Source organism: Phodopus roborovskii, unplaced genomic scaffold, assembly GCF_943737965.1.
Source record: "Phodopus roborovskii unplaced genomic scaffold, PHOROB, whole genome shotgun sequence".
Lineage (NCBI taxonomy): Eukaryota > Metazoa > Chordata > Mammalia > Rodentia > Cricetidae > Phodopus > Phodopus roborovskii.
In genome coordinates, this window is record NW_026126515.1 from 4568336 (window position 1) to 4591537 (window position 23202).

Genomic DNA, 23202 nt, shown 5'->3' on the forward strand with positions numbered 1-23202 from the left:
GCTCTTCCTTCAGCTGGGGAATGTTGTACTGGCTATTTTTTTGTTGTTGTGTTTCTCTTAAATGCTCCATGAAGTAAATTCGAAGTGAAGCACCTGCTGCATGTTTAGTCAGGCCTTGAACTATTGAATAAATTATGAAATATGTAGGTGAACTGAATAATAGCCACCCTGGAGAAAAGTGTAATTCAATGTTGACAAAATAAATCTCCTTACATTTCAGGGGTGGGGAGGATCATTTCATTTTAGTGAGAATGTTGGGTATACCCAAGGTAATTATGAGTTCTGACATTGGGAGGTTACTGAGTATTACAACAGTGTTTCTGCACAAGGACCCAGGAAGATGACTTGATAAGTACAAAAAACATTAAATTCCCTGAACAGGGATTCCCTGTATTCCTGAATTAGGTTCACTTGCCAAGATGAAGAACCAAGACTTTGAAGTTGAGATAATTAGGCTAGGGATGCACAGACACATGGCTAGGAAAGAAGAAAGGCCATCTATGCTTGTTCTTAAGTGTGCAGCATTCCGCCAGTGTGGGAGACCCTGCACTCTGTCTCACTCAGCTCTTGACAGGAATCAACCTTGTCTGACTCCTGTAGAGAGGCCCAAGACCTTAAATCCCAGCCTTCCCAGTCATGTGATGGGTTACAACCTTGGGACACTCATCTGTCCCATGAAACAGGCAGGATTCCCTGGGGACAGGGAAAACCTCTTTGGTTTTTATGTTTTGCCATTCCTCTTCTTTGGTCATGAAAAGTGGGTGTCTTTGTTTCTCCAAACAAAGCAGCCACCTCAGGGCAGCAGGAAGAACAGCCATAGTTAAGTTTGGAGGAACACTAAAAGCGAGTCTGAGTGTCTGGTGACATCCTCTAACATTGCAGGGGCCTTAGGCTGCCTGCTGCTAGATCCTCACAAGTAAAGTAAAACTTGTTTGATAGAGTTGAGTCAGTTACTAGAATTTTGTAAATGGAGGGGAGAGGGTTGAGGGTACACGCAGTGAGTGGCTATGCACATATGTGTGCATGTGTGCGCAAAAGCCAGATGAGGATACTGGGTGTCTTCTGTTTGTTTTGGTGTTTTTGTTTGTTTGTTTTTTTCTGTCACCCTCCATCTTCCTGCTTTGAGACAGGACTTCTCAATGAAGCTCATCTTTGGATCTAGGCCAGCAGACTGGTCAGCCAGCTTTTAGGGGTTATCTGTCTCTAGCCCCCAATGCCTATCTTCTTGTGGGTACTGAGGATTAGAACCCAGAACCTGTGCTTGCTCAGCATTCACTCTTACCTACTAAGTCATCCCCCCCAACCTGGGTATCTTTTTTTCTGACAGTCAGGAATATAACCTATAAATAATATATAATTATTAAATAGTAAATAAATAAGTAAATCAGTAAACTCATTTCTTAAGATGCCATCAGTAGTTAGTAATAGACATGCTATTCCATAGATCTAGAATTGAAGTATGTCTATGTGTAAAGTCAGTGTTGACTTTAAAATAAGAGTGTTGATGCCGTTAAAATGATCATTTGTGGTGAGTGAAGTACAAGATACAGGGTTTGAGCTCTGGCTACTATACTTGTTACATAACCTTTGAATTAGTTGATTAGCCTTGCCGTGTCTCAGTCCCTGGTATATGGTTGGGGCCAATGGTAGCTCTGTCTCAAAGGCATCTGGTCCAAGACCAGGCATATAGTAAACACTCAGTGACATTACTGATAAAGTGACAACAAATACTACTCTAAGTGGCCTGGGAGAATGAAGACACACTCCACAGAGTCCCTCAGTTTGACTATCAGACCGTTGAAACAAAGGAAATTTCTCTAAGAATTTTATGCTGTGAAGGAAAAGGCTGGCAGACTCGTGCCAGGCAAAGGGGAAACCCATCTCCTGGAAAGAGGTTTTACAGCTCCTTGTCAGACCACTTTACAAGATGGGACATACCAGTGGAGCGCAGGACCACAGCTTGACTGGCAGTGTTTGCATGTGAATGTCCCTGGCCCTTGTGGTGATTTGAATAGAAGCGGCCCCCATACACTCATAGATTTGAATGCTTGGTCACCAGGGAGTGACACTGTTAAGAGGTGTGGCCTTGTTGAAAGAAGTATGTCACTGGGGTGTGAGTCTGGAGGTCTCAGATGATCAACCAGACCCAGTGTCTTCCCTCTTCCCGCTGCCTGTCCATCCAGATACAGAATTCTCAGCTTCTCTCCAGCGCCATGTCTGCATGCATGCTGCATGCTTCCTACCATGATGATAATAAACTAAGTCCCTGACATTGTGAACAAGCACCAAATAAATGTTTTCCTTTAAAAGAGTTGCCATGGTCATTGGTGTCTCTTCACAACAAAAGAAACCCTAACTACCACTGTTTACACTGTGTTAGTTACTTTTCAGTTGCTATGATAAAACACCATGACCAAAGTGACTTGAGTTAGTCAGGGTTCTTTAGAGGAATGAAATTATAGAATGAATATAGAGAGAGGGGATTTACTAGAATAGATTACAAGCCGTGGTCCAGCTAGTCAGTCCAACAATAACTGTCTACCATGGTGTTGGGGACCTAGTTTCCAGCATGGGAATTTGGAGGGCACATTCAAGCAGCAACAACACTCAGCATGGGAGCATGCGGAAATGGGGGGGGGGGAGCCTTAGGCAACCCATCCCCCTCCTTTGTACAAGGAGGGTGAAAAAGCTTTTGCTTTGACTCTTTCTGAGTTTGCTTCCTCTGCAGGGCATTAACTTTTCATGGGCCTTAGCTAAGTGGAACTCTCAAGTCTATTTAATTTTAGAACCACAGGGCCCATGTCTAAACTCAACAGTAGCGGTTTCATCAGTAGCAAACATTCTCATACATGCTCCATGAGAAAGCCAGAGGAACCTGACCAGATGAGGCCATGGGAGTTCCATTCTCATTCTTATCTCTACCTGAACACGGTTTCCCTGAGTAAGAGCTAGTTTGGGGTTTTTGATGTGCTTCATTTTCCAGCAAAAGATGCAACTTTTGGTGCCTCAGTGATTTCTAGGACCAAGTGGGGGATGGGTACCTTGAAGCAGGGCCCTTTTTGCTCCAATTAGTCTATCACAGTGTGCACATACACAGGGCTGGCCTAAGCCAGCCAGGACTTTCAGCAGAGCCTATCTGAAGGGTTAGTGTACAGAGGATGGCATCAAGGTATTTGGTTTGTCCAGGACTTTCCTGGGCCTAGAGAGGTTTACTGGCTAAAGTACAGGCCATAAAAATTCAAGGTGGAAGGTAGGAGCCACCTGGAATGTTTCCCAGTACCAACTGCCCTGGCTTATTGGTGTAATTGTCACAAAGCTTAAATCCACCTAGTTGCTCAAGACACTCAAGCTATTTGTTACAATGACTGGACATCAACATTTCTGTGGAGGGCTCAGGTGGTGCTCAATGGTAGAACACTCATCTAATGTGCGTGGGACTCTGCATCCCATCCCCAGCACCACACACGAAATAAACCTAGATTTCATTTATAAACTGGAATTAATGCAAAGCCATTAGACTGTATGTTCTTGTCTTTTAAGATTGTATGTGTGTGTGTGCGTCACACGCCACATGTGTTTGTATACCCATGGAACCCAGAAAAGGTGTTGTATCCCCTGAAACTAGAGTTACAGATGGTTATGATTGGAAGGCAAATAGAGGGTGTTCTGGAAAAGCAGCAAGCACTCATGATCACTGAGCGATCTCTCCAGTCCCTAGACTGTGTATTCTTGAGGGTACCGGGGCCTCTGTTTTGTATTGTGACTCAACTGAGCTTTTATTATAGAGGGTTGAATTCAATGAATTATTTACTGGAGGTGATCATCCTGAGAGCAAAGGACACCAAGACACCCTGTATTCCCAACATGGTATTGTGGTGTGGTGTTGGCGGGGTGAGGCTGCTTACATGGAATTTTCAGGCCACTTTTAGATCAAGATTCTAGGGTCAAAGTACTTGCCATTTTGTTTTGTGATCACTGTGGTGTGTGTGTGTGTGTGTGTGTGTGTGTGTGTGTGTGTTTGTTTGTTTGTGTGTACACATTCATGTGGAGGTTGCTTTTGTCTCTTCACCTTAACTCACCACTCTACATCTATATAAATTTATCTCTCTCTCTCTCTCTCTCTCTCTATATATATATATATATATATATATATATATATATTATTTAAATTAGAAGCAAGCTTGTTTTACATATCAATCCTAGTTCCTACACCCTCCAATCCTCCCCTATTTCCCCCATCAACCCCCATCCATCCCCTTTCTGCTCCTCAGGGAGGGTGAAGCCTTCCATGGGGAGTCTTCAAAGTCTGTCATATCATTTGGAGCAGGGCCCAGACCCTCTCCCATGTGTCTAGGCTGAGAGAGCATCCCTCTATGGGGAATGGGCTCCCAAAGTCCATTTCGTATACTAGGGATAAATACTGATCCACTACTACAGACCCCATAGACTGTCCAGTCCTCCCAACTAACACCACATTCAAGGAATCTGGGTCAGCCCTATGCTGGTTTCCCAGCTACCAGACTGGAGTCCATGAGTTCCCCCTTGTTCAGCTCATCTTAACTTTTTGAGACAGAGTCCCTCCCTGACCCTGGAGCTCACTGATTTGGCTAGACTGGCTGGCCAGCAAGCTTCAAGGATCCTCCTGTTTCTGCCTCCCTAGTGCTGAGGTTCCAATTTTAACTCTATGTACCTTGCTTTCAAGTGGATGACGGGGATTGAACTCAGGTCCTCATGCTTGGCTGCCCGAGTGCTTTACTGATTGAGCCATCTCCCCAGCTTTGTGGCCATTGTTTTCTTTCTTTCTCTCCTTTTCACTCACTTTCTTCCTCCATTTCGTTCACCACATCCAGGTTCTTTCTCTAAAGCCTCCCACTGGCCTTGGGTCTCTTTAGAATACCCTGTCCTTCATGGAGGGCAGGTAGACGAGGCAGGCAATTCACTGTTGTAATAAATGCTTGACTTTAGTTTCTGTGTGGGCCAACAAGGCAAGGGCTTCTTTCTCAATTCAGTCTTATAATAGTTCATTCCTTAGAGGAAAAAATAGCATTTTGCCAATATGGAATTATTCTGACTATCTAATCTCTTGCATTCCTGGACACTGCAAGGAGTTAAATGATGCGTGAAATCACCTGTCAGCCTGCGTTAGACAGGGCTGTGTTTGTACACTCAGAGACAGCAGTGAGTTATTTAACCAAAGGGACTCTTGGCTCTGCATCAGGCTATACACAGTTTAGCCTGAGCTACTTGGGAGGCAGCAGGGAGCTCCTTAGCTTCTCCTTGGCTGAGGAAACCATCTGGCAGACACTGTAGGCTGTTGCCAGGACCAGGTCTCCTTGAGAACAAGTTGAGCTAAGCTCCTAAAGCTCCAGATGGCATACCATGTCAGGAAAGAGCCTCGTGGCGCCTCATAAGCTTTGCCAAAGAGAGAGCGAGAGAGACGGGTTGGCCATATTTCAATCCAGGTGCAGGGCTTGCCTTCACTCTGTGAATTCAAGGCTTGTCACTTGGATTTTAGAAAGCCCATTTAATAATACCTGTGGTTCCCATCTGAACTTGGAGCTGGCGCGTGCGTGCGCAACAGAGAGAGAGAGAGAGAGAGAGAGAGAGAGAGAGAGAGAGAGAGAGAGAGAGAAAGAGAGAGAGAGAAGTAAAGCCAGTGGAGGTCAACACACCTCCTACATTACCTATGGCCGAGCAGAGGATGCTGGGAGCAATGCTGCCACATGTTGCCATTTGGAACTTGAGTGGCGGCAACTTCCTGACCCATTGCCAGCAACCACAGTCTCACTCATTGTGGAGCAGGGACTGGGTTCCTTTCTCCCTAAGGATGTTGGGAGGCAAAGATGAGTGCAACATTCTGCAAGTACCTGCTCCATAAAGGAAGAAGCCAGGGCCCAATCTCTGAGATGCCCACATTGCCCACACAAACCTGGCGCTTTATCTTCTCCAATCCCTGTCTGAGAGAGAACAGTGGCTGTGAAAACAGACAAGGAGCATCAGGAACACATCTGTTTTGGGGAACAATGACATCCCATGTATTTGTGGGGAGTCAGGGCAGGTTATATTCTAGAGGAGGGAATCAGGGAGACTTAAGGGGTAGGAAGGATTTAGAAGTCACAGTACTCTTCCATTTTGCAAGAAGAAGCAGAAGCCCTTAGGACTCGCCCCTAGTTTATATGACTGTGGGGCACCTTCTGTTCTCAAGGTCTCCCTCCCTGGATAATACGGGGAGAACATTGCCATTTCACCCCTTCATTTCTCCGTGAGTGGCCACAGGGTCCTCTTGGTCCATGGGGCTCCGCCCTATGGTCACATCCCCTTCTCACCTGCCCCACCCACTTAGAGGTCATACAAAAATTGCACTGTTGTTCACAGTAACTGATGACTTATGAAAAACTATAATCTGAATAAAGTCAAGACTGTCTGGTTGGTAATTTATTACCTGAGCAATTTAGACTCTGACAGAGGGTTGGAAAGGGCAGGACAGCAGCTTGGGGACAAACATAGTGCGATTGGACTGGACTGGCCTGTCCCTGAGAGTTTAGGGAAGCTTTGTCATTCCTGCCTCTACAAAGGCTCAAACTCTTCAGCTCTTAGGTTATCTTTCCTCTGTCCTGTAGATACAGGCTCCACCAATGTCTGTCCCTCACTGGCCCCAGTGTCCAAACCCATCTCCACTACCACCCTGGGTCTGTGCACTTTCTGCTCCACAGCTGGGACTGAGGTACAAGCCTTGAAGTATTTTGCTCTGGGCCCTACCACAGTCACCCAACTCTGTGCTAGGAAAAAAAGAAAAAGGCTCTCCCCATCGTGTCCATGCCCTTGGGGAGGCAGGCACACTTGCCATCACATTTCCCAAGGCCTCTTGTTCTGTCCCTACCAGGGAGGCTACCAACTCCAACAACCAACTGAGTTTCATCTCTGGCATCCAAAGTAATGTGCATGCCTGCACATACATACATATGCACATACATACAAATATACATATATATATACATATATATATGTAGAGAGAGAAAGAGAGAGAGAGGAGAGAAGGGGGAGAGAGGGAGGAGGGAGAGGGAAAGAGATTTCCATTCTCATCACATCTCCTCATCCCCAAATGACCTACCTGTTGTCAGAGGCTTTTTAGCTGTCAGAAGTTGTTATCACATGGCATAAGCCCCTTTCCAGTTGCATATGCATTGCCAGCAGGACAGACTGTTCAAGTCCTTCTCCATCCCAGAAATACCCCCCAGAACCTCTACCTCCCTGCTCCTCAGAGTTCTGCATGCTCCAGGGATGGTCTAAAGCAACATGTTATTGCCATCTGAAAGGAGGGCCCTGGGAGACACAAAGGACATTTTAAGAAAGCTCACTTCTATTTTTATTGGAGCTAGCCTTCTCCAGAAATGCTACAGGGTCAGGGCATCACCCTTGATACTCATGCTGACCTCCACTTCTCCCCAAGGGTAGATGTGCCTGTAGTGAAACCTGGTGCAGCTGTTCCCAGAGCTACACATCTTTCGTCTATGCCTCACTGAAGCCCTACAACTAGGCAAGCTCCGGAGAAAGGTGCGCAGTGAGGGTCACTTCATAGACAAGTCACAGCTCTGTACCTGCCTAACTCCTCCCACTTCTCCCACAGGAACACCACTCACCTTGCTGGCAGCAGGAGCTTGTTGAGCATGATTGAAGCGCCCAGAAACCCAAGTAGAGCACACAGAGATACTTGCATTTCAGGGAAATGAGTGGGTGCAACTGTACAAATTGTATTTCTATATAATGCTCATCAAATCTTTTCATCAAGAGACTGGGAACCTCACCCACAAAAAGATTTGATGCTCTTGGGACCTATCCCAAATCACATGTAATAAAACTACCATGGGGGATTTTGAAGAAGATTCCTTCAGTGTCTAATCCCTTTGCTTGCTTTGGACAATGAATCTAGTCCCCACTCTCATCCTTGACATTAGGCACAGAGTGGACTTCCTAAAAATCAGAGCCTTGAAGCAGTATGTTGTGTAATTCCCTAGGAAATGGACAATGTGCAGGAAGTCAAATTCGGTAATACAACACATAAAACACAATCTCACTTGGAAATAATTAGGCATTAAACATGTGCATGTGTGGTGTGTGTGTATGTGTCAGTGCCTCTGTGTGTGTGTGTGTGTGTGTGTGTGTGTGTGTGTGTGTGTGTGTGTAGTACAAGAAGAGGCGATGGGCGTGAAGAGATGAAGGACGACAGAAGGGGAGAGCGAATGTATTAAGAATAATTGGAAAAATTCATTTCTGTGATCCGTAAAGTAATTTCTGGAGTATATTCTTTTGCAGGGCTTCCATAACCGTCACAAGCTCTGGTCACCTAAATAATGGAAATTGGTATTTCTGACTGAAAAGTCCCAAATCATGTCTGTATAGGGTAGTTCCCTCTTGGGGTTTGGCTCTATCTGGTATTTGTCAGCCTTCTATCACTGTGGCATAATACTGAAGATCAACATTTATGGTGACTCGTTGTTCCAGAGCTTTCCATTCATGTTCAACTGTCTCCATAGCTTTTATACAGTGGCAGGGTAGAAACATGTGTCTAAAAGGGTAAGGCAGAGGAATACTGCTCACTCACTTCATTGTGTCCAAGGAGCAAAGAGGCAGAGGACAGCACTTGGGATAAGGTATATTTTTCAAGGGCATACCCCAGTGACCTACTGCCTCTAAGAAGGCTTAATCTATTGATTAGGTCAGGACCCTCATGCCCCAATCATGGTCCAAAAGCCCTGTTTCTGAATATTCCATTGAGGACATAGCCTTCAACATGTGAACCTTCAAGGGGGTAGCTGGTATCAAAACCACAGCATATCCAAAACACCTTTCTTGGATTGATTTCTCCTTGTGTTCCTATATTGCTATTCTTATATTCATGCCTGTCTTTCATGCAAGTTCCCCCCTCCTGTAATAATGCCAGCTGTATTACGAGAGTCCACATTGATAATGTGTCAAGCATAGATACCTCAATAAAGACATTCTTTGTAAATAATATCATATTCCAAAGTACTGAAAGTCAAGACTCCAATACATGGATTTGGAAAGAAACAATCCCACCCACAAAACATGGATATTCACAAAAATCACAGTAAGAATACCAACCCAGCGGGAAGTTTCTGGATAGCAGGTTGAACCACCATTGTGGAAGTTCCAAATGGGATGTGGCTTTTTAACACCATTCTGCTCTAGATTTGGTCTTTGCCCTCACCATTCATTTCCCTAGTCAACACACTTCCCCGGGCTCTTTAAAAGCCTTTCTCCAAAGAAAGAAGGCAAAGCCTACCCCCTCCAAACCACTGAGGTCAATGTTTCCAATCTGGTGTCCTATTGAAATTTTATCGCTCCTTCCCTCCTTTTGGTTTTCTAAGCTCCAGAACCTGCAAGATGAAGAAAGAGAATATGAAGACCCCACTGTATAGAGATAAGATTCCCCCAAACTCTATTTGTAACATTTCTCTCCCTCACCCCCTGATGAATGAGGGGGGAAGTAAGTAGCAACAGACCTGCTAATAAGAAATTTTCAGAGACTGGGAACATTTAATAACTGAATGGCTTGGCAGCCATGTGTGTACCCCATAAGTGGAGCCTGGATTCCCCGGCTTCTCCTAGGCCCTGCCTGGCTGTCTACATGCTTTGCCTCATGCTTGTCTTTCTTTTGCAGAAAAGCTCAGGGAGGCAGGCCATAAAAGCCACTTAATCTTTGTGATTAACAGAAATAATTGGCAAGTGACCCTGCCACTCTCCCAAGAGCCATGCAGAGTTCATCACCAGATACTGGTGTTTATCTCACTGATTTTTGAGAGTGAGGCTTACAGTCCATCAAACACAGCTTAGGGTTGTCCAGGCTCCTTCATAGTCAGATTAATTTTAGAATTAAATCAGATAGATACATACTTTATTAAACTCCATTTTCTTGGGAGATAAAGAATAAGATTCTCTTTTGGTCCATGATTACAAAAGGAACAGGAGTTAGAAGTCTAAAAATATCTAAATCTAAAGTTCCTTGGATTGTATAAATGCATCCTTCCTCCTGGAAGACATGAGCTTCCCTTTTGCAAAGTTCTACCTAGGAGCACCAAAGCGCTCCTGGTTCTCTTGCCAAGTATTGGAACCTGGAATATGAGGCATTATATCATATCAGTCTGTTTTCTTTCACTATGACAAAATGCCTGAGGCTGGGCCACACATAAGGAAAATAGCTTGTCTGAATGCATAGTTTTGAGGGCTCAAAGGCATGATACCTGCATCCGGTGAGACCTTCATGGCAGATGGTGGGAGACCTAAGAGAATGTCACATGATGAGACAGGACCCAGAGAGGTTATGTGACCAGGCTTACTTTTTTTTTTAAGTCAACCCACTTTTGCAAGAACTAATGGAGATCCCATATGAACTGTGTTAACCCTTTCCAGTTGCTCTCAATGACCTAATTATGTCCCCCAGTCCAGGCTCTTAAAGATCCCACCACCTCTTAACACTATCACACCAGGGACTGAGCTTCTAACCCATGGGCTTTAAGTGTTCATGTTCAAACAATACCCAACCCATGCCAGCTGATGACAATAGGCTGCTTCAGAGAGCCCAGGATAAATTTGCAAGGGAGGATGTGTTGTTCAGGATCAAGGAAGAAAGAAAGCAGGAGGGTTTCTATAGATGAGAATGCTCACAGCACAGAGGGCTGGAAGGGTGCTGGGAAAGCTGTTTAATGCCAAATGATGGAGACCCTTGAACTCCACCACAGAAGCTTGGCATCATCTTGTAGTATGGGAAGCCAGGCAAGTTTTCCAGGAGACGACCTGTATAAATTGCTCTAGCCCTTAAACGTGCTCCAGCCATGCATAATCAGTTGTTGAGTCTGGAGTAGGGAAAGGTGCTGAGAAATGGACTGGGAGGAAATGACCTCGCAGAGGGTCATTGAGGTCAGAGAGCAGATAATGTTTTGTGTTCCTTGCTCTTCCCCATGAGGGAGAAATCTTAGTAATAATCCAGGTTGATGGATAGCATCATTTTTCTTTGAAAACAAGGCCTTTGCATTTTCAGCAACAGTAAGGGGGAGGCAAAAAATGCATGTTTGAGACTTCAGTGTTTCTGTAAAAACTCAACATAAAGGCACTCAAGCTCAAATTTGGAGCACTTTACGGGACCAACTGAATAATTTGGGTTATGTTGCTGTACTGGCCTTCATGTTCAATTCTTTATGGCCTGATAGGTTGGAAAATGTAGCTGTGTAAAATCTGAAATGAGAAAAGGAGAAGGATCTTAGTCTCTGCCTGTATAAAATGGGATTCTGGAGTCTATGGGTTATAGCAGCACCCTCTGATTGGTCCAGTCCAAGGAAACCAAGAAGGTCATGGAGGAAATTGTGCCCGGTTATAAACGAGTACATCCCTGCCATCCTCTCTGCCGTCTTCCCCATGTGGGCTACCTCAAGTCCTGGGTGACTGCTGGTTTGTCCATTGAACAGGTCAGAATGACAGAATGTTATAGGGAGGTCCCCTGCTTACTGCCAGGAGGTGCACTAACATGATTTGGGAAACAATACAGAATATCAAACATTTTCTAGTCCGGGGAGTAGGGTGCTACAGTGTGTAGTTGTTTTCTATTATGATCATAATAAATGTCAAACGTAGTGGCTTAACTGAATAATAAAATTTTTCCTCTTGGGGTTCCAAAGATCAGATACCTGAAATAGGTTTCTGTGGGCTAAAATTAACAGGCTAGCAAGGGTATTGTTTCTTGGTGTCAGTTCCAGGAGAAACTCTGTATCCTTCTAAAGGCTGCCTGCATTCCTTGGCTTCTAGTTCTTTCCCCCCCCCCCCCCCCCCGTGTTTGAAAGTGGGAAATCCTGTGTCTTTGACTCTTGCCTACTGTCACATCACACTCTGGCCAACCATAATTATAGTCATGTAATTATATAGTTATATAATTAGGAAAGTCCTATGCTGTCAAGAACTGTGAATAAATGAGGCACACCTGAAAAATCCAGAACACTCTCCCACCTCAAGGCTCCTAACCTTTATTATACAACCCTGGTACCTCATAAGATAGAACACTCTTAGGCTTTAGGAAGTAGGCCATGCTCATTTGTTGGAAAATGGCATTTTTCTATTTTTCATACTGTATATTAAATTAGCATGCACATGATATGGGCCACTTTCTGCATCCACTCAGCTAAACACTTAAGTGAATCCCAGTTTCCCCCCCAAATGTCCTCATTTGCTGGGGTGGAGATCCAAGCAGGGCACCTGGATGGAGCAAGGACATCTGGCTTTCCTGCTCTTTATCTCATTGAGAATCTTATGTGCCCTTGAGCCATTTACCCCCAAACACACACACACACACACACACACACACACACACACACAAATAACAATAACAATAATAATAATAATAATAATAATAATAATAATAATAATGGCCTGCTATTTAGTAAATATGTCAAGAAGCAGACAATACACAAATCAGTGTCACTTGAGGAGATGTTAATGAAGAATTGAAGTCTTCAAAAGTGCTGAGATGCATCTCTGGCCAGTATCATCTGCTCTCCATCCACTGCTGCTGGCCTTTTGCAGTCAAACATTCCAGTTCATACCGCCCAAGGGACAAGCCCTCTTATTTTTCAGGTATCTGTTGTTAAACAGATACCTATACCAAAAAGACTAGGCTGCCTCCAGCTCAACTCTACTACCCAGCTCAAGGCAAAGATGCTTTCCCTGCAGTATCATGAGGCTATTCAGTCACTGTTTTGCAATCCTATTCTTCAGTGTTTCTCGTCAGTAAAATGTTCCCATGAAGGGAACACATGAAGCACTACATGTGTTAACAAACCCACAGCCCAAAGCAACTGGTGGTTTTTATCTTACTGCCTGACACAGCCCAAATCATTCCAGGTCCGATCCTTGGAAATCCAGTTCCAGTCTCAAATGATAGTTGGGTGCCCATGGCGATTTTCCTTGAACACAGTTACTAAAATTAAGAAATCTTGAAAGGTCTTTTTATGGAACCCAGTCTCAAAGCAAAGTGCTCTTAAATGTAAATTCCAAATTTACTTTAGACTGAATTTGAGTAAGTAACATTATGGTACCCTCAATGCTCTTGTAATGTGTTGAGTACCATCCATTGCTGGTGTTGGAGGCAAATTCCTTTAAGAGTATAGTACTCACTTATTCATCTGTTTATTGTTGTACCCACTCAATAAATATTTTCTAAACACTTAATACTGATGAGGAACTCAGTGTTGAGCAAGACAGTCTAATGGGAAACACAAATACAAATTGACATGATAACGGAAATAAAGAAAAGATGGGATCTTGTAGAGCTTGTAATAAGATACTCTGGGGCACTGTAGATAGATTTTAAGTAATGCTGTTAAATGCACACATTTCTCCTTTCAAGAATATCATGAAAGTTATGTTGTAGAAAACAGAAGAACTAGGGCCTGCCTGTCTGTCCTTTTATGAGTGTCTATAACCATGGGTCTTTGGAGCATATAATACTAGTTGGTTAGCCCAACCCCATTTCTATCCTCCTTCCATGCCTCCATGTGGTACAAGGGCTGGAAAAGCAAATCACCTTTTCTTCCATCCTCATATGTGAATCATAGTAGCTGTGTGACTCCCTTCTGGCCTGAGACTCGAGAAGAAAAGTAAAGCTTTTCCTTACTAGGGGACCGAATAGAAACTCTCCCCGTTTTGTCCCACCATTAACAGAAATGTGAAGGCTGTCCTAGAAATGAGCCACTATAGCAATGTCAGCTGCCATTCACACAAGCTGGTTTTAGAGGAGAAAGTATGCAGGCTGCTGTTGTTGTCGTTACCAACATTGTGATTCAAACAGTCAGTTTTCCTCAAAACTCTTTACAAGCATTGTAATAGCTAGAAGATGGAATCCCAAGATACCCTTCAATCCTTGAACTGGGGTGGCAATAATAATAATAATAACAATAACAATAACAACAATAATAATGGTGGTGAGTCGTGATGGAATTCATGCCAACAGCCTCTGGAAGTAGAATCCTTTAGTGTTTCACTTCTTTGGCCCAGCTCTCTCCAACATATCCTTAATCACAAGCCTGGACCCCTGAATTGTATTAATGTATTATGACTGAGAATGAATTCTTGTGCCTGCTTTTGCTGTGCTGTGTATACAATGTATGTGTGTATATGTACGATGTATGTACCTATGGATGAGCATTTGTATGTATGGGTGCAGGTGTGTGTATGTCGCACTGCACGTGTGGAGTTAAGAGGACAACCTTGGGCATAGTTCTCACCTTCTATCTTGTTTGAGGCAGAGTCTCCATCATTGTTCACTACGTATACTGGGAGAGTAACTGGCCTATTCATCTACCTGGGAATCCTTTGTCTTTGCCTTCCAACTCACTGTAGGAGCACTAGGGTTACAGATGCATGCTGCTATTCCAGCTCTATCTAAGTTGTAGGTTTCGAGCTTGGGTGCTAGACTTGTTCAGCAAGCACTTTACCCACTGAACTGTCTTCCCAGCCCACCTACCTGCCTTTTTATCTATAGAAACTAACACAGGCCCTAGCATTAAAAGTGAGTAGTTGAACTTAAATACACTTAAGAGTTGGATAAAAAAGAGTTTTATTATTTAAATATATATATACAATACACATATTTATATGTATATGTCATTATGTACATCTGTTGTCATTATTATGTATATATGTTGTATGTACATATATTAATATTATTCATATATTAATATAGGCATGTTATATGCATAAGTACGCACATATATATAAACACACACACACATCTCAATTTTCTGGGAGTCAGATGGGACAGATCATGTTCAGTACAGTAGTTATATTTCACATTGTGAATTGTGATTGTCATCATCCAGCTCAGGTTCCTGCCTCTAATCAATTTCATTCATTCATGGACACAAGGAAAGACTAGGTCTTTCATTAAATGCAAAGCAGCCAATTGCAAAGTCAAGGTGAAACAGTTGGATGAAAAGATCTTCATGCTGGAGGCACAGGACATCAGCTAATTTATACATTTATAACTTTTATATACTTATTTATTTATAACTTCCTTTCCTGGGGTTATAGGCATTTTTCCTTTCAATAATTGCACTATAATTTTCCCACACTTGACATTTTTGTTTAATCCTCTACTGAGGAAACAATGCATGAGATAAATAAATTAGTTCATTGGATCATTAAATTGCACAAACAACACTAATATGGGCCCTTTGTCATTTCCAACAGAATTGTCATCCAGAAAGGCAGAGATGAACAGGCCTGGGCTGACCAAGAGGGGCCTCTTGGGGCTGCATCTATGTCTGGTTTCTGATATTATCTGCCAGATATAGTCTATAAAAACACCAGGACTCCCTAGTCCTCCCCAAACCCCACTCCAACCTGAGATGCTGCCACCCCTCAAACACAGTTGAGCACTGGGCAGGTCATATCAGCCTCTCTTGTTTTCAAACTAGATTATCCATTTAGTAAAAATACATCTAACTGTAGAGACAGGGTTGTGATGTTCAGGGATGTGGGGCCATGGAGAGGCCATGGGTCTCTCTAGACCTCAGCCTAGTCTTGCTGTTCCACCGTGGCTTTTATTTCCGAAGACATGATCACTCTTCCTCCCTCCTACTCAGGACTAATCCAGTGAATTGTCTATCATTTCTGTAAAAGAAAGCCCACTGGTTAGTGCTGTGGCTGCTGGCTTTCTGATGTCTGGAAAAATCTTGTACCTGTCTATCTGCACTGGGTGCTGAGCTCCTTGGAGATGAGCACCCTTATTACTGGGACTCACTCAGGCAGAACCAGACAAGCTGGTTTCTCTGCTTCACCTGGCTGGCAGATAAGGGTCACCTGCTCCTTGATTGGCACCGGGTTGCATAGGTCTAAACACATCCCCTAAGATATAGGTCTTCATTTTGAAGGATGTCAGGGAAATTACTGTGTTACTCCTAGTGGACAAAAGGTGTCAGCGTGAGATGCAGCTGAGCAGTTGGGAAAATTAAGTAAGTCTGTCTCCCCATCTCCAGGGAGATGAGGAAGGGTGGTATGATAGCTAAGGTTTTCTGGTGATCGAAAAGGATGGTGAACTTTCTATTTTATAGATACTGGTGATACAGTGGATCTAGGCTGACTTGGGTATCAATCCCAGATTTGTCACTTCCTAGCTCTGAGACCTTCTGGGCCTCAGTGTTAGCACCTTTGCTAAGGAACTTTGAAAACCAAGGAACAAATTAGACAACCTTTGAAGTTACCCTAGGCAGATAATCATGAAGTAGATGTTTGGAAATGCTTATCAGTGTTCTTATAAGCTCCTGGGGCCTTCTTGTAAATTCTTGGTGATTCTCCAAAACCCATGACAAGGAACTTCAGAGAGTTGCACTAGGTGATGTTCCAGCATCAAGCAGAGCTGCCAAACACTTGTCTACTTGTCTAGTACAACAGTGGAATAAGCAACCTAAACCAAGACAACCTATAAGAGTTTTAAAGTAGACGGTGAATACTATATATTGAGTTTCTACATTCTTAAAAGGGATTGGTTCCAAAGGCATCCTAAATCTAAGATACATCCATTCTGATTGCTAGCCAAATATCTGTTGTGGCTTTGACAATTTTTGAAAAATGCCTTTCGTCAGAGCCTTAATATATTTTGCTTTAAAGTAAACATCCTTAAGCCAGTACCATGGAAACATTGGTTTCTTACTTCTGAGTGAGCAGGGAAGCCAGGGTTGCACTGACTAAGATATGGACTTGGTCCTCTTCTCTGAAGATGTGTCACATCTTCCTTGGGACATCAACTATCTGAGGCCAATAGCAAAGTTGGTAAGCACAGCCACGCAGACATAGGTACATGATTAGCCCGAGTCCACACTGTGTTCAGGAACAGTGGCCAGGTTAGTCCCATGATCAAAGGTTGGTGGGTGGATTCCCTGTCCACTGTGAGGTCTGGGCAAGGGACTACAGTGTGTATCAACAGCATAGCAGAGTCAGGCATAGGACACTGTGGAATTCTTTCTCCATACTTCTATGCTGTAAACTGCTCAGATACACTCAATCCCCTTTACAGCTGGCAGTCCTTTTTGTTATTGCTTTAAATTTTATTTTTTGGTCTCTCAAGACCCGGCTGGTCTTGAACTCAGGATACCATTGTCTCTTCTTGACAGGCACAGGCAACCATACCTAACAAATTGGCCTTTTGATCTGGCTATTACCTCTGATGAGCAATACACCAACATAATGAGATATATGTATGTCTTCCTCTTTGGTAAATATGTCCTTCTGACATTCCATCACATGGTGAAGCAAGGGGGCCCAGAAGAAAAGAGCCATGGAGAATTCCTCCGTGGAGCCAGCTCTTCACTTCTGGTCCATAGTGGCAGAGACTGAATATTATTATGCTCTAATACCTACTCACAAGTCTAACTGAATTGAAATATTGGCTTCCTGCCAATCCTCAAAGATTTTTTTTTCTGGCTTTCCCATAGCAACCATCAATGTAACTGATGCTTCTGGTTTCAAACAGCACACCAGATCAAACACATAGATTACTTTTTAAATGTGATTCCCCCCTCCCCCCAGCAATAGCTTTCCTTGGGCACTAATGAGTGATACTCAGAGTAGTTATTTGGTTGGGTTTAGCAAAAAGTCAAGCAGTAGCTGAGGTGGTTAATGGGACCATCGATTAAATTCCTTCTTAGACTGTCATAATTAAACACTGCACAGATTCTCGGGCTGCAGGAAATGACTCACTGTCATCTGAGGGACTGGAGCCTTGGGATTCTTTCAGTCTCTTATTTATTTAGTGGTACTTGGGTTAGAATGCAGGATATTTTACATTCTAGACAAATATTCTGCCTCAGAGCTACATCCTTGGCCCCTCTAGCTTAGTACTTGTGCAGAAAAAAAGAAGAAATTTTCAGGGAAGAGTGGCTTCCACACTTGGCTAGTTTTCTGACAATCCTGTTGAAAAGTAAAATAGCTCAGAGTTAAAAACCTGAACCCTGGAATCTACAGCTAGATTCTAACTTGGCTCTGTCATTAGGCATCTGTGGGACCTGGTGATGGCTGTGACAATTATTAAAGGCTGTCATAGCCATTGGTGTTGATTATAGATGTCCAGTTTCCCTCTCCTGGCAACCATAAAACACAGTGCCCTAGATCCTGGGTTAGCTGGTGTCTCGTGTCTAGCTCTAATAGATGACTTGTGGTCAGTACACTCCGTGTGTAGTGAATACAATGTATACTGAATGCCTGATGGGCCTTCTCACTGCTTTTAATGGTGGCAATGATCTTACAGCGTGCCCTTACAGCGTGTCCTAACTTTGCATCTAACAATATATCTGTTGCTACCAAAGCAGTTATTAGCCCCATGTCTTTGAAAAAAATCAGTTACCCTTCAAGTGCAATCACAGCATGTCAAACTAGAGGAAATTAAGTAATAGCTTAAGCTTCTATCTTTAAAAATATGTGCTTCCAATAAGGTCTTACTCAGAGAATTCATCCCAACAGTTCAAAGAGATTTCTTTTGGTTACAGAAGCAAACTATGTCAGTTTTATGTGTTAGCCCCTCCCCTTTTATGGCTGTTGCGCCCCCCCCCCAAACAAAAAGATCCACAACCTTGTTTCAGATGTTCCTATATCCTATTCTGAACATTTTTTCCCAGGAAATTATATTTGGCTTGTGAATTACTGCCTACAAACTTGTGTCCTTCTTAGTCTATCTTTTCCCTGTTCCGTTTCCACCAATAAAACTGCTGTTCACTGTGGCCTTTCTCCCAAAGGCCCTGCCTAAACTTCCTAGTGATTAGTTTATGTGAACAATTTAGGATGAACCTTAGGAACCTGCCATTCTGAGGGAATCAAATATGGCAGTTTCCTATGACAGAAACTCGGTCTTGTCACTTACATGTTGATGCTCACTTTAGATCCTATCGCGAACCCCAATGCGCTTCCCCCTTCTTCCCTTGGCGCACTAGTGAGTTGCTCATAAAGAACATGTTCTGGCCTCTCCACACCTAGCAAACACTGATACTGTTTCCTGACTGACCGGGTGGGGGTTTGCCCTAACTCCTGTGTTAGCACTTACGTTCTACACACCTGGGCTATTTCATAGAGGCTTACATTTTTATTACTGGGCAAGAAAAATATTAACACCTCTTTTCTTCAATCTCTTCCAGATCGAGGACATCATTACAAAGATGCAAGATGACAAGACAGGGGGTGTGCCCATCAGAACAGTTAAGAGCTTTCTCTCCAAAATCCCCAGTGTTGTCACAGGTAACAGATCCTTCCAAGGGGTCAGTGACGAGGACTATTAGAGCTGTGTGGTCTGGATGGTGATGTGGAGGTGTCCAGGGGGAGGTGTCTGTGAAGAGCTTGACTCAAAGCCCTTGCTGCTCTTGACTTTCGGCAAAAGTCTACTCTTTGTCCATCATTAAGAACCACCCTAGCGTGACGAGCCTTTCAAGTGTGTGTAGCTGTTGTCTCTGGGAGTGTGTGATCTGACAGATGAACAGTGTGGCCTGTGGCTATAAACAAATACAGACGTGCCCTTAAAAATTAAGCAGGTCTCGTTTTGTTTTGGGTTGTTTGGTTGCTTATTTCTTTGGGGATATGATCTTACTGTGTAACTCAGGCTGGCCTTGAACTTATGATCTCCCTGCATCGACCTCCCAGTGCCAGGATAACAGACATATACCACCTGCCTAGCTTCATATAAGCATGTTTAAAGGAAAGTTTTGTGTTTTAAGAAATTCTTTTTTTTTTAATTTGGTTTTCTTTTTTTAATTTAATTTTTTTTTATTATTTTATTATTTTACATGTCGATCCTAGTTCCCTCTCCCTCCCTCCCTTTTACCCTCTCTGCCCCTTCACATGCACCCTGACCACCCTCCCATCCCATCCCCCCACCCCAATACCATCCAGCTGGGGTCATGTAGGTCTGTCAGGTCATTTGAAGTAGGGACTAGGACTTCTCTCCTGTCTCTAGGTTAAGGTATCCCTCCATGGGGGATGTGTTCACAAGGTCCTTTTGTGCACCAGGGATACATCCTGGTTCCACTGTCTGAGGTCCCTTAGACTGCTCGGTTCTTTTGGCTGAGACCCATATTCAAGGGGGCCTGAGTCAGTCCCATGCTGGATTCCCAGCTATCAATCTGGGGGCCTGTTAGCTCCTCCTTGTTCAGGTGAGCTGTCTCTATGTGTTTCTGCAACCTGGTCTTGTCCTCTCTATCTGCATCTGGATTCTAGTTCGACTCAGTGTTTAGGTATGGGTGTTTGCTTCTGTTTCCAACAGAAGCTCCATGATGGTGGATAAGTTAGTTGTTGATCTCATTATCAGGGAAGGGCATTTATGGTAGCCTTTCAACGGTTGCTCAAATTATTATTTGGGGTCAGTCTTGTAGATCTCTAGACATTTCTTTAGGTTCAGTTTTCTTTTCAAACCAATATTGGCTCCCTCTTTTATGTTCTCTCTCTCTCTCTCTCTCTCTCTCTCTCTCTCTCTCTCTCTCTCTCTCTCTCTCTCTCTCCTGTCTTCTATTCCTACCCTGACTCAATCTTCCTAGTCGCACGTGTTTTCCTTTCCTACCCCTCGTTTTCTCCTACTTCTCTCCCCATTCACTGCCCCCCCCACTTCCCCACTTCCCCTGTGCTCTGTGGGGAACTTGTCCCTTCCTGCTTCTGTGAGGGACTTTATATGAATCTCTTAGAATACACCATGTATCCTAGTTCCTCTGGTGGTGTGAATTATAGGCTGGTGATCCTTTGCTCTAGGTCTAAAATCCATATATGAGTGAGTACATACCATGTACCTCTTTTTGTGACTGGGTTACCTCATTCAGAATGGTTTCTCCAAGTGCCATCCACTTGCCTGCGAATTTCAAGATACCATTATTTTTTTCTGCAGATTAGTATTCCATTGTGTAGATGTGCCACATCTTCTTTATCCATTCTTTAGTTGAGGGGCATCTAGGTCGCTTCCAGGTTCTTACTATTACGAATAATGCTGCTATGAACATAGTTGAGCACATGTCTTTGTTGCATGGGTGTGGATCATTTGGGTATATGCCTAAGAGGAGAATTGCCGGGTCCTATGGTAAACTAATTCCCATTTTCCTGAGGAACCGCCATACTGATCTCCAAAATGGCTGTATGAGTTTGCACTCCCACCAGCAGTGGACGAGTGTTACCCTCTCTCCACATCCTCTCCAACATGAGTCGTCATTGGTGTTTCTAATTATAGCTGTTCTGGCAGGGGTAAGATGGTATCTCAGAGTTGTTTTGATTTGCATTTCCCTGATAGCTAAGGATGTGGAGCACTTTCTTAAGTGTCTTTCAGCCTTTTTGATTTCCTCTATTGAAAATTATTTCTTCAGTTCTGTACCCCAATTTTTAATAGGGTTATGTGGTGTTTTGTTGACTAGTTTCTTAAGTTCTTTGTATATTTTGGAGATCAGCCCTTTGTTGGTTGTAGGATTGGTGAAAATCTTTTCCCAGTCTGTGGGCTGCTGTTTGGTCTTGTCCACTGTGTCCTTTGCCTTACAGAAGTTTCTAAGTTTGAAGAGGTCCCATTTATTAATTATTTATCTCAGTGTCTGTACCCCTGGAGTTATGTTCAGAAAGCGGTCTCCTATACCAATTTGTTCAAAATGTACCTCCTACTTTCTCCTCTAAGAGGTTCAGTGTGGCAGGATTGATATTGAGGTCTTTGGTCTATTTGGACTTGAGTTTTGTGCATGGCTACAGACATGGGTCTATCTGCAGTCTTCTACACACCCTCATCCAATTGTGCCAGCACCATTTGTTGAAGATGCTGTCCTCACCCCATTGTATTCTTTTAGCTCTTTTGTCGAAAATCAGGTGTTCATAGGTGTATGGGATTATATCAGGATTTTCAATTCAATTCCATTGGTCTACCTGTCTATTTTTGTGCCAATACCAGGCTGTTTTCAGAACTATAGCTCTGTAGTAGAGCTTAAAGTCAGGGATAGTGATGCCTCCTGAAGTTCTTTTATTGTACAGGGTTGTTTTGGCTATCTTGGGTCTTTTGTTTTTCCATATAAAGTTGGTTATTATCCTTTCAAGGTCAGTAAAGAATTGTGGTGGGATTTTATTGGGGATTGCATTGAATCTGTAGATTGCTTTTGGCAAGATGGCCATTTTCACTATGTTTATCCTACCTATCTAAGAGCATGGGAGATCTTTCCATTTTCTGGTATCTTCTTTAATTTCTTTCTTTAGAGCCACAAAATTCTTATTATATAGGTCTTTCATGTTCAAATTCTAAGATACTTTTACTAAGTTTTCAACTTACTGTGCTGATGCCCCCTTCTTAAAAGGAGTTTTAAAATATTTCTCTGCATTCTATTGCTTTTAGTGGTTCAATATAGTCAAGCTTATTTCTTTTTAAAAAATTAAGGTTATTTGTCTAAAATCTTTTTTAGCACATATGATTATTTTCAAATTTTTTAACTGTGTGTGTGTACACAGACCCCAAAGGAACCCATTAAGTCCCTTCCACATGGTTATGAGCCTCCCAGTGTGGGTGCTGGGAACTGAACTCAGGTCCTCGGCAAAAATAGCATATGTTCTCAACTGCTGAGCTGTCTATCTGACCCCCTTTTAAAATGTTTGATTGTGAAATGTATTAGACTCATGGCTATAGTTCCAAAAATAATCATAAAGTGCCTTGCCTTGTAAATAACACCAATATCTTAGAGTCCCATTATTACTAATAAATGAATCCCCCTCCCTGTTCATTCCCTGTTTCAATTGAATAAGTTGCTTTTCTTCATAATTTTCTCACAGAGTATGCATGCCTTGTTATCCAAAGAAACAAGTAAATGAATCTAGGCAAACATTCTGGCAGCTCTCTCACTTCCAAAAATTAGCTATTTGCTTTCCCAAATTCAGGAGCCATCGGGGATTGGTATCTGCCACATGTCATAATGGCTAAAAATACACTGGTGGTGCCAGAAGTGGTATGACATGGTGGCGTTGGAACTTTTTCTTGTTGATTATGGGAGTGCTAAATGGTGCGGCTGCTATGTGAAGCAGTGTGGCAGTTTCTTAGAGAGGCTGACATTGCTTCCCCTCCTAGGTATTTACCCATGACTTATGAAAACATGTCTTCACAAAAGTTCATATGTAAAGGCTTGTTGCGGCTTTATTCATAATCCCCACAGCTTA

General features: G+C 43.1%; 1 protein-coding gene across 9 annotated transcripts in view; it reads left to right on the forward strand.

Annotated features, from left to right (window-relative positions):
- Window positions 1–23202, forward strand: part of Rgs6 (regulator of G protein signaling 6) — a 482896-nt gene that overhangs the window by 310779 nt on the left and 148915 nt on the right. For all 9 annotated transcript variants that reach the window (XR_007835235.1, XM_051196274.1, XM_051196277.1 and 6 more), the window contains exon 3: window positions 19191–19290. Coding sequence is in view for 8 of the 9 variants with exons in the window: in XM_051196274.1 (XP_051052231.1) it covers window positions 19191–19290 (100 nt within the window). In the remaining variant the exon portion in view is untranslated. The remainder of the gene's footprint in view (window positions 1–19190; window positions 19291–23202) is intronic.